This window comes from Aquarana catesbeiana, linkage group LG06, assembly GCF_042186555.1.
Source record: "Aquarana catesbeiana isolate 2022-GZ linkage group LG06, ASM4218655v1, whole genome shotgun sequence".
NCBI classification, from domain to species: Eukaryota; Metazoa; Chordata; class Amphibia; order Anura; family Ranidae; genus Aquarana; species Aquarana catesbeiana.
This window is the reverse complement of record NC_133329.1, coordinates 46,726,385-46,741,138: the sequence shown is the minus strand read 5'-3', so window position 1 is coordinate 46,741,138 and position 14,754 is coordinate 46,726,385. Positions and strand designations below refer to the sequence as shown.

General features: G+C 44.7%; 1 protein-coding gene across 6 annotated transcripts in view; it reads left to right on the top strand.

Annotated features, from left to right (window-relative positions):
- The window catches only part of LOC141148368 (uncharacterized), a 442,230-nt gene that overhangs the window by 218,873 nt on the left and 208,603 nt on the right, over positions 1 to 14,754 (top strand). For all 6 annotated transcript variants that reach the window (XM_073635779.1, XM_073635781.1, XM_073635780.1 and 3 more), the window contains exons 6-7: positions 1,981 to 2,178; positions 2,266 to 2,428. In XM_073635779.1, the coding sequence (XP_073491880.1) occupies positions 1,981 to 2,178; positions 2,266 to 2,428 (361 nt within the window). The remainder of the gene's footprint in view (positions 1 to 1,980; positions 2,179 to 2,265; positions 2,429 to 14,754) is intronic.

Here is a 14,754-nt window from a genome sequence, read left to right as displayed (position 1 = left end):
GCGATCTGTGCTATAAAAATGCATTGATTACTGTATAAATGTGACTGGCAGGGAAGGGGTTAACACTAGGGGGTGATCGAGGGGTTAATGTGTGTCCTAGGGGAGGGATTCTAACTGTGGGGGGAGGGGACTGGCTGGGGGAGGTGACCGATTGGTGTCCCCAGGGACACACCATCGGTCTCCTCTCCTCTGACAGGACGTGGATATCTGTGTTTACATACACAGATCCACGGTCCTGCTCTGTTACCCGGCGATCGCGGATGCCCAGCGGACATCGCGGCCGCCGGACATGCGCATTGGGTCCCAAGCGGCGCGACGGGCACGCGCGCGCGCCCCTACTGGCTCAGGAGGGCGATCACGTCATATGACGTCCGCCCAGAACAACAGCTGCCTCGTCCCGCCGTCATATGACAGTGGGCAGGCAGCTAGTAGTTAAAAAACAAAGAAAAAAAACAAAGCTTTACAATAACGAAGGCTGATGACACATGAGAGATTTTTTGCAACAAGTAACTGAAAACACACACACAAACAACCCCCTGCCTTGTTAGAGTGATTCCTTGCTGAAAAACTCATAATTATTTTCTATGGGATAGCTAAAGCTGCCCATATATCATATGTGTCAAACACAAGGCCCGCGTGCCAAATCCGGCCCCCCCAGGCCATTTCATGTGGCCCTCGCACCCAGGGGGAGGGGTGAAAGTGAGATGTGAATAGCCTATGAAAAAGGGCTGATTTTTGCACACTATGCATAGCAAACCCCTGAACTCTGTACATAGCACATCCCTGAACTCTGTACCTAGCGCACCCCTGAACTCTGTACATAGGGCACCCCTGAACTCTGTACATAGCGCACCCCTGAACTCTGTACATAGCGCACCCCTGAACTCCACACATAACATTCTCCTGGTATTTATTGCCCCTTTAAGATCCTCCCACTGTAACTGGCCACACCCAACGTTCAATGTGGTTTGCTGGGGGGCGTGGTTGCACAAAGTTTATATAATCTTACTGTAAAACTGGCCCTTTGAGGACAACCGTAAGGCTGATGCGGCCCACAATGAAATTGAGTTTGACACCCCTGCCATAGATGGATCAAAATGTGTCTGGTTCAGCAAGGACCCGTCAAATTTTGATCCATGTATGTACAGGTTGTACAGGTGTTGATCTACCGATTGACTGCAGTACAACCATCCTGTCGGATTTTCCCCACTTGATCATTGTTGCAGGCTGTAGCCGGCAGCACTGATCAGTGTATTATGATGGCAGCGAAGGTTTCTCATTGTCAGAATACAATAGGTCAATGGGAGGATTGCCTCATACACGTCGAGACTGTGCATGGATGGGAAAATTAGCCAGTTTTTTTTATTCAACAGCTGGTTGAGCGAAACAAAATGCATGCATCTATGGGCTGCTTAACTCATTTGTTGCTGTATTACTCAGCAATCGAGATTCAGCAGTGTTATAGCCTTGTGGCAAAAGTGCTAGCAACAATTGTTCCTAATGCGTTTTTGTGAAATGTTGCACTGATCGCAATGCTTAGCTACAAATGACTTTTGGATAGCAGCTTGTAGCAATGATCAGCAACATTATGACATGGCATGCAAGGGGATGTATTTCTGGGATCACCCGAGCATTGGTATTGTGGAAAACCTCTGGCAGATGGCGTGTGGTCCCTCAGAAGGTGACAGAGCAGCATTCTGCTGAAATGAGACCCTGGCTGTGCTCAAATGGCTAAAGAAAGTACCGTAAGTGCAGCAGACATGAGCTTTCATTGTGAGGGCTAGGGATTAGGTGTATTAGGTCACAATTGTGGTTATTCAAGAGGTGAGTGACAGCAATGCTGGGGGTTATAAATGTGGCCTATTAGCACCAATTTTCATTGTGACCACTGACATCAATGTTTTTTCGTTCTTGCATTCACTGACAGCAATACAGGGAATTATTAGTGCATAAATCTAAAATTATCAACTTTTTATACAGCAATAACAGCTTTGAAAGAACTTGTTAAGAATCCTATTATGTTCTTCAAAGAGGTTGAGGCCCGGCCTGCTTTATATAACAAAAATTCTCAAGATACCTGTAACAGGAAAATGAAGAAGAAGAAATTATGGGAAAAAGTAGCAAGTAAGGTGATCAAAAACTGGAAAAAACTAAATTCCAAAAGCAAAGAGGAGATAAGTAAGTGATTACCTAATCATATTAAGCCATTTTACATTGTTTGCTGTTAATTTTTTTCATTAAATTACTGGTAATTGTTTTTTCCAGTAAGTTCAGTGCCCAAAAAATGGAGAAATTTTGCAGATACTTTCCGAAGAGAATTTAATAAACAAATGAAGGAAAGGGAGAGTGGTTCAACGTCATCCACAAGGACCAAGTACTGTTATTATGAAGTGCTTAGGTTCTTGTTACCAACGATGCAACAAAGGCAGTAAGTAAAAAGCATCATTTTCTCTGACCCACGGATGTGATTACTTATTGCATGGATGTAGTTTATAGATTTCTTTCACTAACCCTAACTTATGAGTAGTGTTAATTTTGGTGTCAAATTTTCATTTACCGTATATACTCGAGTATAAGTCGTCCCAAGTATAAGTCGAGGCCCCTAATTTACCACAAAAAACTGGGAAAAATTTATTGACCCGAGTATAAGACGAGGGTGAGAAATGCAGAGGGTCAACAATGCCCATCTGCAGCTGTATGCCTCCCTGTGTCCTGTGCAGCCTACCTGTACCCTGTGCATGTGTCCTGTACATGTGTGTGTGTCCTGTACATGTGTGTCCTGTACATGTGTGTCCTGTACATGTCCTGTGTGCATGTGTCCTGTGTGCATGTGCAGCCTACCTGTGTCCTGTGCAGCCTCCCTGCGGCGATCTCCAGCCTCCCTGTAGTGATCTCCATCCTCTCTGTGGTGATCTCCATCCTCAAGCGGCGGCCGGCGTGTGATGATACTGTTCGGCGGCCATTCCACAGTTCAAAAGCCGCGCCTCCTCCTCGTCTGTGATAGGCTGACCGCTGACTGCCTATCACGGACATTCTCTCATTCTCATACCATGGACGAGGATGAGAGAATGTCCGTGATAGGCTGTACACTGACAGCTGTTCAGCCTATCACAGACAAGCAGGAGGCGCGGCTTTTGAAAGCTGCAATAGCCGCCGAACAGTATCATCACACGCCAGCCGCCGTCTGCCTGCATGACACGCTGATCATGCAGACAGACGGCGGTGACTCGAGTATAAGTCGAAGGGACACTTTCAGCCCAAAAAAAAGGGCTGAAAAATTCGACTTATACTCGAGTATATACGGTAGTTTTAGTCACAGTCTTTTGAACAAAATGCCATTTTAGTTTAGTTATATAAGTAATCTGAATTGTTTTAATCATATTTAGTTGACTAAAATCTAAAGTACATTATAGTCCACTAAAATTTAATGGGTTTAGTTAAATTGGAAGGCTCAGTTCACGTCGATGCATGTTTTGGTGCTTTTTGCAGAAACGCACTACAGTCCATTTAACATGGTTTCCTATGGGACACGTTCATATCTATGCATTTTTGGACTTTTTTAACCACTTGCCGACCAGCCGCCATCGTTATACGTGGCAGGTCGGCTCTCCGGCTCAAACTGCCGTAGCTGTGCAGTGGCTCCCCATTCTGACAGATGACATGACAGAGATCTACTGTTTTCAGTGATCTCTGTCATGTCCCTGGCAGCCCACCCCCCTACAGTTAGAAACACCTCCCAGGGAACACAGTTAACCCCTTGATCGCCCCCTAGTGTTATCCCCTTCCCTGCCAGTGCCATTTACATAGTAATCAGTGCATTTTTCTAGCACTGATCAATGTAATAATGTCACTGGTCCCCAAATACTGTCATTTGGAGTCAGATATGTCCGCCGCAATGTCGCAGTCTGGCTAAAAAACGCAGATCGCCACCATTACAGTAAAAACAACAAAAATAAATAAAAGTCCCTAAATCTATCCCATAGTTTGTAGACGCGATAACTTTTGGGCAAACCAATCAACATACTCCAATTTGCGATTTTTTACCAAAAATATGTAGAAGAATATTTATTGACCTAAACTAATGAACTAATGTGTCTTTTATATATATATATATATATATATATATATATATATATATATATATATATATATATTTAGATATATATTATAGCAAAAAGTAAAAAAAGTTATTTTTTCATAATTGTTGTTCTTTGTTTATAGCACAAAAAAATAAAAACTGCAGAGGTGATCAAATACTACCAAAGGAAAGCTCTATTTGTGGGGGAAAAAGGACGTCAATTTTGTTTGGGTAGTGTTGCACAACAGCACAATTGTCAGTTAAAATAACGCAGTGCCATATCGCAAAAAATGGCCTGGTCATTAAGGGGGTAAATCCTTCGGGGGCTGAAGTGGTTAACAGTGCTTTTTTCTTTAGTAGACTTCAATTGAGACACTGTAGAAAAGCATGTAGTGCGGTTTTGGTGTGTTTTTATGCATTTTTGACATGTTTTACGGTTTTTAACCGGTTCAATACAGGGCATTTTCACCCCCTTCTTTCCCAGGCCAATTTTTATGTTTCAGCGCTGTCGCACTTTAAACTACAATTGCGCGATCGTGCGACGTTGTACCCAAAAAAAATTGAGGTCCTTTTTTCCCCACAAATAGAGCTTTCTTTTGGTGGTATTTGATCGCCTCTGCGGTTTTTATTTTTTGCGCTATAAACAAAAGAAGAGCGACAATTTTGAAAAAAACACATTTTTAACTTTTTGCTATAATAAATATCCCAATTTAAAAAAAAAAAAAATTTTTTTCCTCAGTTTCAGCCGATACGTATTCTTCTACATATTTTTGGTAAAAAAAATCGCAAAAGCGTATATTGATTGGTTTGCGCAAAAGTTATAGCATCTACAAAATACGGGATAGATTTATGGCATTTTTTAAAAAATATATATTTATTTATTTTTTTAGCGGCGATCGCGATTTTTTTTCGTGACTGCGACATTATGGCGGACACATCGGACACTTTTGACACATTTTTGGGACCATTCACATTTATACAGCGATCAATGCTATAAAATTGCATTGATTACTGTGTAAATGTGACAGGCAGTGAAGGGGTTAACCACTAGGGGGCGGGGAGGGGTTAATATGTTTCCTAGGGAATGATTCTAACTGTAGGGGGAGGGGACGCACAAGGGGAGGAGACCGATCAGTGTTCCTCCGTTCTGGGAACACAGATCGCTCTCCTCACAACTGACAGGACGTGGATCTGTGTGTTTACACACACAGATCCACGGTCCGGCCCAGTTAACGGGCAATCGCGGGTACCCGGCGGACATCGCGGCCGCCGGGCACACGCACCGGGTGCCGAGCAGCGCGGCAGGCGCGTGCGCCCGCCCCCTAGATGGCCGGGAATCCCAGGATGTCATATGACGTCCACCCAGGATGGGAGATCCCATCTGTGGACGTCATTTGACTATGGCTGGGTAGGGAGGTGGTTAATGTGCCCAACAACAAATTTGCCATTTTTTTTTTTAAAGTAAAACACAAACAGCATCAAATATAGCTTGAAAAACACGTCAAAAACACGTGTGCAAAAACGCAAAATGTACAGCAAAAAGCACTGCAGAAACGGATCAAAAGCAAACTGCATAGGTGTGAACCGAGCCTAATGCATTATTTAAAGTGGATGTAAACCCGATTCATGAAATCTGACCTGGGCACATATATCAGTGTTTGCAGTGTTTGCTTAACTCTCTCCAAAGCACTGAGTCCTGTGTCTTTCTGCTGCTGTGTTCCTCTATTATCAGCATGATAACTTCTGACAAGCTCTCTGACACAGAAGATAAAAGCAGCTGGAAATTTGTGTCAGGGATGGTGCTTAGAGATAGAATAGCAGAGAGCTTGTCTATTCACAGTACAGCTCTGCAAGTTTCTTCATTCCTCTGTGTATGTGGAGGGAAAGGGGTTGTGGTGGTGTGCCTTTCCTCCGATCAGCTGTCACCCGGTGTATGCCAAGCAGGGCCGGCCCTACCATGGGATCCGATGGTACCATCGGTCCCGAGTGGCACTTTCTGGGGGGCGGCAAATTGCTGCCCGCCAGGCAGCCCGCTCCGCTGCTTATCCCACTGTGAGGAGCCCGGCGCCGAGGTGACAGGAGCGTGCGGGCAGAACAGGAGAACAGTCAGCGGGTGGGAGGGCCAGTTGGCAGGTGAACGGGCTTGCTGGGCAATCAGCAGGCTGGCGGGTGGTGGAGCAGAGAGATGACATCATCTCTCGCCGTCCGCCCTGCATCACTGCAGTTCAGCCCTCACTGTGCAGCCGTGGGCAGCAGAGAGATTACATCATCTCTCTGCTGCCTGCCTTCACTCTGGGACACAGCAAGTAACAATCCGCTATGTGTGGCAGGTGAAGTGGCAAATGACAATCTGCAACATGTAGCAGGTGACGTCATGGCAAGTGATAATCCACTATGTGTGGCAGGTGATGTGGCAAGTGATGTTGTGACAAGGGACAATCCACTACGTGTGGCAGGTGGCGCCATGGTAAGTGACAATCTACAACATGTGGTAAGTGACAATCCACATCTGGTGGCAGGTGACGTGGAAAGTGACACGCTCAGGGCGTGTCACTTTCCAGTCGTTCAGGTGCTTATCTAATAGTTTCTAGAAACTATCGATGCCCCACACTGAGACCACCGCCTGTGGAAGGGAATTCCACACCCTTGCCTCTCTTACAGTAAAGAGCCCTCTACGTAGTTTAACCACTTGACCACTGGGCACTTAAACCTCCTTCCTAACCAGACCAATTTTCAGCTTTCGGTGCTCTCACAATCTGAATGACAATTACTCAGTCATGCAACACTGAAGCTATATGACATTTTTGTCCTTTTTTTACATAAATAGAGCTTTCTTTTGGTGGTATTTAATCACCTCTGGATTTTTTATTTTTTCACTTTTAAAAGAAAAAAGTCTGAAAATTCTGTAAAAAATGCATTTTTCTTAGTTTCCGTTATAAAATTTTGCTAATTAGTAATTTTTCTTCATAAATTTTGACCAAAATTTATACTGCTACATATCTTTGGCAAAAATAACCCAAATCGTGTTATATTATTTGGTCTTTGTAAAAGTTCTAGAGTCCACAAGCTATGGTGCCAATCTCTGAAAATTGATCACACCTGATGTACTGATGGCCCATCTCATTTCTTGAGACCCTGAGGCTCGGTTCACACATGGGCGGCACGACTTGCAGGTCGCCTCAGCGAGGCGACCTGCAAACGACTGCGGGGCGACTTGCGAGACGACTTCTGCATAGAAGTCTATGCAAGTCGCCCCAAGTCGCCCCCAAAGTAATACAGGAACCTTTTTCTAAGTCGGAGCGACTTGCGTCGCTCCAATTAGAACGGTTTCATAGCACAGAACGGGAGGCGACTTGTCAGGCGACTAGGTCACCTGACAAGTCGCCCCAGTGTGAACCGAGCCTAACAAGCCAGGAAAGTACAAATACCCCCCAAATGACCTCTTTTTGGAAAGTAGACATTCCAAGATATTTAGCAAGAGGCATGGTGAGTTTTTTGAAGTTGTAATTTTTTTCCCACAATTCTTTGCAATATCAAGATTTTTTTTTCTTTTTTTCACAAAATTGGTATATTAGCACACACACACAGCATGGATAAGCATGAATGGGGTTTGATGAGCCGTGGATGGGAATGGCTGAGTATGGATGGGATGACTGAGCATGAATGAGTACAGCTGAGTATGGCTGGGTACGGCTAGGTACAGATGGGATGGCTGGGTACGGCTGAGTATGGCTGAGTATTGATGGGATGGCTGAGTACAGATGGGATGGCTGGGTATAGCTGAGTAGGGCTGGGTATAGATGGGTACAGATGGGATGGCTGGGTATTGCTGAGTATGGATGGGGTGGATGGGATGGCTGAGCATGGATGGATGGATGAGTATTGTTGAGTATGGATGGATGGATGAGCATTGATGAGTATTGCTGAGTATGGATGGATGGATGAGTATTGCTGAGTGTTTATGGATGGCTGAGCATGGATGGATGGACAAGTATTGCTGAGTATGAATGGATGGCTGAGCATGGATGAGTATTGCTGAGTATGGATGGATGGATGAGCATGGATGAGTATTGCTGAGTATGGATGGATGGATGAGCATGGATGAATATTTCTGAGTATGGATGGCTGGCTGAGTATGGATGGATGGATGAGTATTGCTGAGTATGAATGGATGGATGAGTATTGCTGAGTATGGATGGCTGGCTGAGTATGGATGGATGGATTAGTATGGATGGATGAGTATTGCTGAGTATGGATGGATGGATGAGTATGGATGGATGGATGAGTATGGATGGATGGATGAGTATTCCTGAGCATGGATGGATTGCTGACATTGGATGGATTGATGAGTATGGATTGATGGATGAGTATGGATGGATGGCTGAGCATGGATGGATGAGTATTGCTGAGTATGGATGGCTGGCTGAGCGTGGATGGATGGCTGGTTGAGCATGGATGGCTGGCTGATTATGGATGGATGGATAGCTGGCTCAGTATGGATGGCTGGCTGAGTATAGATGGATGGATGGCTGGCTGAATGGCTGGAGTGGGCACAAATCAGCACTGTGGGCAGTACACATCCCGCCCACAGCGCTGCAGCAGCATCTGATCTCTCTGTACATAGAGGGAGAGAGGAACCTGATGTGACACCAGTTTGTTTACAAATGACGGAGCGATCACGTCAGGTTCCTCTCTAATTTTAATGAGTGGCCACGTGTCTTGTTAAATTCCCTTCTGCAAAAAAGTTTTATCTCTATTGTGGGGTCACCAGTACGGTATTTGTATATTGAAATCATATCCCCTCTCAATCGTCTCCAGAGAGAATAAGTTCAGTGCTCGCAACCTTTCCTCATAACTAATATCTTCCAGACTATTAGCTTTGTTGCCCTTCTTTGTACTCGCTCCATTTCCAGTACATCCTTCCTGAGGACTGGAGCCCAGAACAAAATTTACGTCCTTTTTTTTCCACAAATAGAGGTTTCTTTTAGTGGTATTTGATCACTTGTGCGGTTTTAATTTTTTGCGCTGTAAACAAAAAAGACCGACAATTTTGAAAAAAAAAAACAATATTTTTTTACTTTTTGCTATAATAAATATCCCCAAAAAAATATTTCTTCATCAGTTCAGACCAATATGTATTCTTCTACATGTTTGGTAAAAAAACGCAATTAGCGTACATTGATTAGTTTGCGCAAAAGTTGTAGCGTCTACAAAATAGGGGATAGATTTATGGCATTTTTATTTTATTTTTATTTTTGTTACTAGTAAGGGCAGCGATCTGCGATTTTTAGCGGGATTGCGCCGGACAGATCGGACACTTTTGACACCTTTCTGGGACCATTGACATTTATACAGCGATCTGTGCTATAAAAATGCACGGATCATTGTGTAAATGTCACTGGCAGGGAAGGGGTTAAATGTGTTCCCTGGGAGGTGTTTCTAACTGTGGGGGGGGGGGGGGGGTGGGACTGACAAGAGGAGGAGAGAGATCTCTGTTCCTTATCACTAGGAACATCAGATCTGTCTCTCCTCCCCTGTCAGAATGGGGATCTGTCTGTTTACATTAACAGATCCCCGTTCTGGCTCTCTGTGGAGCGATCGCGGGTGGCCGTCGGACACAGGTCCTTTTATACTCCTATATACATGTATAGAGCCATGACAGGTCCTCTTTATCCCTTTCATGACTAAGCCTATTTTTTTACATCTGTTGCTTACAAGTTAAAATCTATATTTTTTGCTAGAAAATTACTTAGAACCCTCAAAAATTATATATATATTTTTTAGCAGAGAATCTAGAGAATAAAATGGCGATTGTTGCAATATTTTGTCACACGGTATTTGTGCAGCGGTCTTTCAAACACAACTTTTTGGGGGAAAAGACACTTTCATGAATTTAAAAAAACTAAACAGTAAAGTTATCCCAATTTTTTGGTATGATGTGAAAGATGGTGTTACGTCGAGTAAATAGATACCAAACATGTAACGCTTTAAAATTGCGCACACTCGTGGAATGGCGACAAACGACGGTACCTAAGAATCTCCATAGGCGACGATTTAAAAAAAATTAACGGTTAAAAGTTTAGAGTTTAGTGCTAGAGGTCTAGTGCTAGAATTATTGCTCTCACTCTGATGATTGCAACGATACCTCACATGTGTGATTTGAACAACGTTTACATATGCGGGCGCGACATACGTATGTGTTTTCTTTGCTGCGCAAGCTCGCTGGGAAGGCGCTTTTTAAAAAAAAATTTTTTTTCTTATTTATTTTATTTTTTTACGTTGTGTTTTAAAAAAAAATTGATCACTTTTATTGCTGACACAAGGAATGTAAACATCCCTTGTGACAGTAATAGGTGGTGACAGGTGCTCTTTATGGAGGGATCGGGAGTCTAAAAGACCCCAAATCCCTCCTCTGCACTACAAAGTATTCAGATCGCCGACAACAGCGATTATGACTACTGTATTTTTTTTTAAACCGGCGCCATTGGCTATCGAGTAAACCGGAAGTGACGTTGTGCCGTCACTTCCGTGTTTACAGAGGGAAGACTGAAACAAAGCCGTTTCCGGCTTTGTGCCAGTCTGCCTCTAGCCGCCGAAAGTGGCGGATCGCGTCTCCCTGTGGGACGGGAGGCCCCGTAAGAGTGGTGGAAGGCGGCAGGAGGGGGAGATGTCCCCTCCCGCTCCTCCAGGATAACAACTGAGCGGCTTTTAGCCACATCGGTTGTTATCACTGGCTCTAAAAAACGGTACCGGGATGATGCATGCAACTGCGGGCATCATCCCAGTATAACCCCCTAAACCCGGGGCCGCACATATGTGTACGGTCAGCGCCAAGGGGTTACACTTCTATATACATGTATAGAGCCATAACAGGTCCTCTTTATACTCCTATATACATGTATAGAACCATGACAGGTCCTCTTTATACTCCTATATACATGTATAGAGCCATGACAGGTCCTCTTTATATTCCTATATACATGTATAGAGCCATGACAGGTCCTCTTCATACTCCTATATAGATGTATAGAGCCATGACAGGTCCTCTTCATACTCCTATATAGATGTATAGAGCCATGACAGGTCCTCTTTATACTCCTATATACATGTAAAGAGCCATGACAGGTCCTCTTTATACTCATATACACGTATAGAGCCATGACAGGTCCTCTTTATACTCGTATACATCTATAGAGCCATGACAGGTCCTCTCAGGGCCGGTGCTACCACTAGGCAAACTAGGCAGCCGCCTAGGGCGATCTGCTGCCTAGGGGCGCCCGGCCGCTGGTTTCCCTCCGCATCTGCATGCTTTGCAGGCTGCAGCATGTAACTAACTCAGTCTGACCGGTAGTGTAATTAGAGGTGTAGCGCAGTACTGGAGCCAGCGCTAGAGGAAGCAGAGCCGATGCTTCCTGTATAGTGGCGCCTTCTGTCACATGGGCAGGGCAAAGGAGGTGGAGTCAGGGGTGGAGCCAATGGGGCGGCAAAATTAGGTTTCGCCTAGGGTGTCAAAAATCCTTACACCAGTCCTGGGTCCTCTTTATACTCATATACACATATAGAACCATGACAGGTCCTCTTTATACTCCTATACATGTATAGAACCATGACAGGTCCTCTTTTCATAAGAGTAAAAAGAGGACCTGTCATGGCTCCATACATATATATATAGGAGTAAATAGAGAACCTGTCATGGCTCTCTACATGTATAAAGGAGTATAAAGAGGACCTGTCATGGCTCTATTCATGTATATAGAGGATCTGTCATAGCTCTATACATGTATATAGAAGTACAAAGAGGACCTGTTATGGCTCTTTTCATGTATATAGGAGTATAAAAGGACCTGTCAGGGCTCTCTACATGTGTATAGAAATGTAAAAGGACCTGTCATGGCTCTATACATGTATATAGGGGTAGAAAGAGAACCTGTAATGGCTCCATACATGTAAAGGAATATAAAGAGGACCTGTCATGGCTCTACACATGTTTATAGGAGTATAAAAGGACCTTTGAGTGGCCACCCGCAATCGCTCCACAGAGAGCCAGAACAGGGATCTGTCAATGTAAACAGACAGATCCCCATTCTGAGAGGGGAGGAGAGACAGATCTGCTGTTCCTAGTGATTAGGAACAGCAATCACTCTCCTCCTTCAGTCAATCCTCTCCCCCTACAGTTAGAAACACCTCCCAGGGAACACATTTAACCCCTTGATCACCCTCTAATGTTAACCCCTTCCCTGTCAGTGACATTTACACAATAATCAGTGCATTTTTTTTGCACTGATCGCTGTATAAATGTCACTGGTCCCAAAAATGTGTCAAAAGTGTCCGATCTGTCGCCGCAATGTCGCAGTCCTGCTAAAAATCGCAGATCGATGCCATTACTAGTAAAAAAAAAAAAATCCCATAAATCTATACCCTATTTCATAGACATTATAACTTTTGTGCAAACTAATCAATGCACGCTAATTGCTGGGTTTTTTGCACCAAAAATATGTATCAGAATACATATTGGCCTGAACTGATGAAGAAAATTTTTTTTTTTAATTTATTTTTTGGATAGTTATTATAGCAAAAAGTAAAACATATTGTTTATTTATTTTTTTTAAATTGTCGCTCTTTTTTTGTTTAAAGCTCAAAAAATAAAAATCGCAGAGGTGATCAAATACCACCAAAAGAAAGCTATATTTGTTGGAAAAAAAAAGGACATTGATTTTATTTGGGTACAGCGTCGCACGACCGCGCAACTTTCAGTTAAAGCGACACAGTGACGGATCGCAAAAAATGGCCCGGTCATTAAGGGGATAAATCCTTCTGGTCCTTAAGTGGTTAATCAGGGCTGGGCAAGGCAAGTCCCTCTCAGGCTCTCATGTCTCATACAACTTGTGATGTGTGTTTGTACTTACAGTTTTGATTCACCAGATGCGGATTGTCACTTGCCACACATTGCGGATTGTCATCTGCCACACATTGTGGATTGTCACTTGCCACATCACATGCCACACGTTCCGGATTGTCACTTGCCATGTCACCTGCTACACGCTGCGGATGGTCACTTGCCACATCACATGCCACACGTTGCTGATTGTCACTTGCCATGTCACCTGCCACATGTTGTGGATGTCACTTGCCACGTCACCTGCCACACGTTGTGGATGTCACTTGCCACGTCACCTGCTACACGTTGCGGATGGTCACTTGCCACATCACATGCCACACATTGCGGATTGTCACTTGCCACGTCACCTGCCACACGTTGCGGATGGTCACTTGCCACATGTTGTCACTTGCTGTGTCCCAGAGTGAAGGCAGGCAGCAGAGAGATGATCTGCCCGCGGTCGCACAGTGAGGGCAGAACTGCAGTGATGCAGGGCGGGTGGTGAGAGATGACATCCTCTCTCTGTTCCCCTGCCTGTTCACTCGCTGACTGCTCCCCCCCGCTGAGAGTGTTCCGCCCACCTGCTCCTGTCACCACTAACAGCAGCGGCGCCAGGCTCCTCACAGGCAGCGGAGCAGGCGGAATGGGCTGGCTGGCAGGCATCAGTTTGCCGCCCCCCCTGAAAGTGCCGGTCGGTACCCATGGTACCACCGGGTCCCATCATAGGGCCGGCCCTACAGGCGGCACAATGTCTTAGGCCGGCCCTGATGCCAAGACTCCACACCCAGTGGTGGAACAGAAAAATTTCTAACACGATGTTCACTTTCTAAACAGTATATAAAGCTGAAGACAGCAGATATACATGTAAAACTTATGTAGGGAGATTTGTTTCATCTCTGTGTATCATCTGAGGATGTTCACTTCACTGGGTATAGGAGAGGATTTACATCCACTTTAAAGCGGAGTTCCACCAATATAAAAGTCAGCAGCTACAAAAAGTGCAAAAAAATCGGACACTTACCAGGTTCCAGCGATGTGGGCATACAAAGCCCCACTCGTCTCCTCCTGCTCTCTGCGGCATTGTGACTGTGGGCGCCTGGCTGTGGCTTCACATCTGGGCACACACTGCGCATGAGCGAGCTACGCATCATGATTGGCTGGGCAATCTTCTGGGACCTGTGACGTGTCCCAGATGATTGCCGAGAGGGAGGGGAGAGAGGTGAACTTCCTTCCGGCACTGCGGTGCCCCGGGAGGAAGTGGGAGCTGGAACCCTCTAAACAGAGGGTTTCCGCCCCCCCCCCCCAAAAAAAAAATGACATGCCAAATGGTGCATGTCAGGGGGACATCTTCCCTTAAAGCGAAAGTTCAATTTTTTAGGCATTTCTCTACTATTTCTAAAATCATAATATACTCCTGGAGTAAAAAAACTACACAGACTTTCTGGACAATCTGATGAGGACTGTAATGCTGCACAGTGCTAAGCATGCCACACCATGGTGGCTACCTTGCTTGCTGAGAGGGGAAACACTCGCAGGCTTTATAGGCGGAGCTCCGAGGAAACCGTAAGTTCGCATGGATAAACGTCCCTTCCTCACATTTTCATTCCGTTTTCATTTATTTGTTTAGTTTTCGTCATAGTTTGTCAATTGATGAAAAATGTGGGGTCATTTTCACATAATTTACGGCATTGGAAACACGCAGCTGACGAAAATGATGACGAAAATGTCTTCGTCTACGAAATTAACACTGCTTAGGAGCATTTTTTCTTCAACTGACCACAACCCTAGGGACAAAATT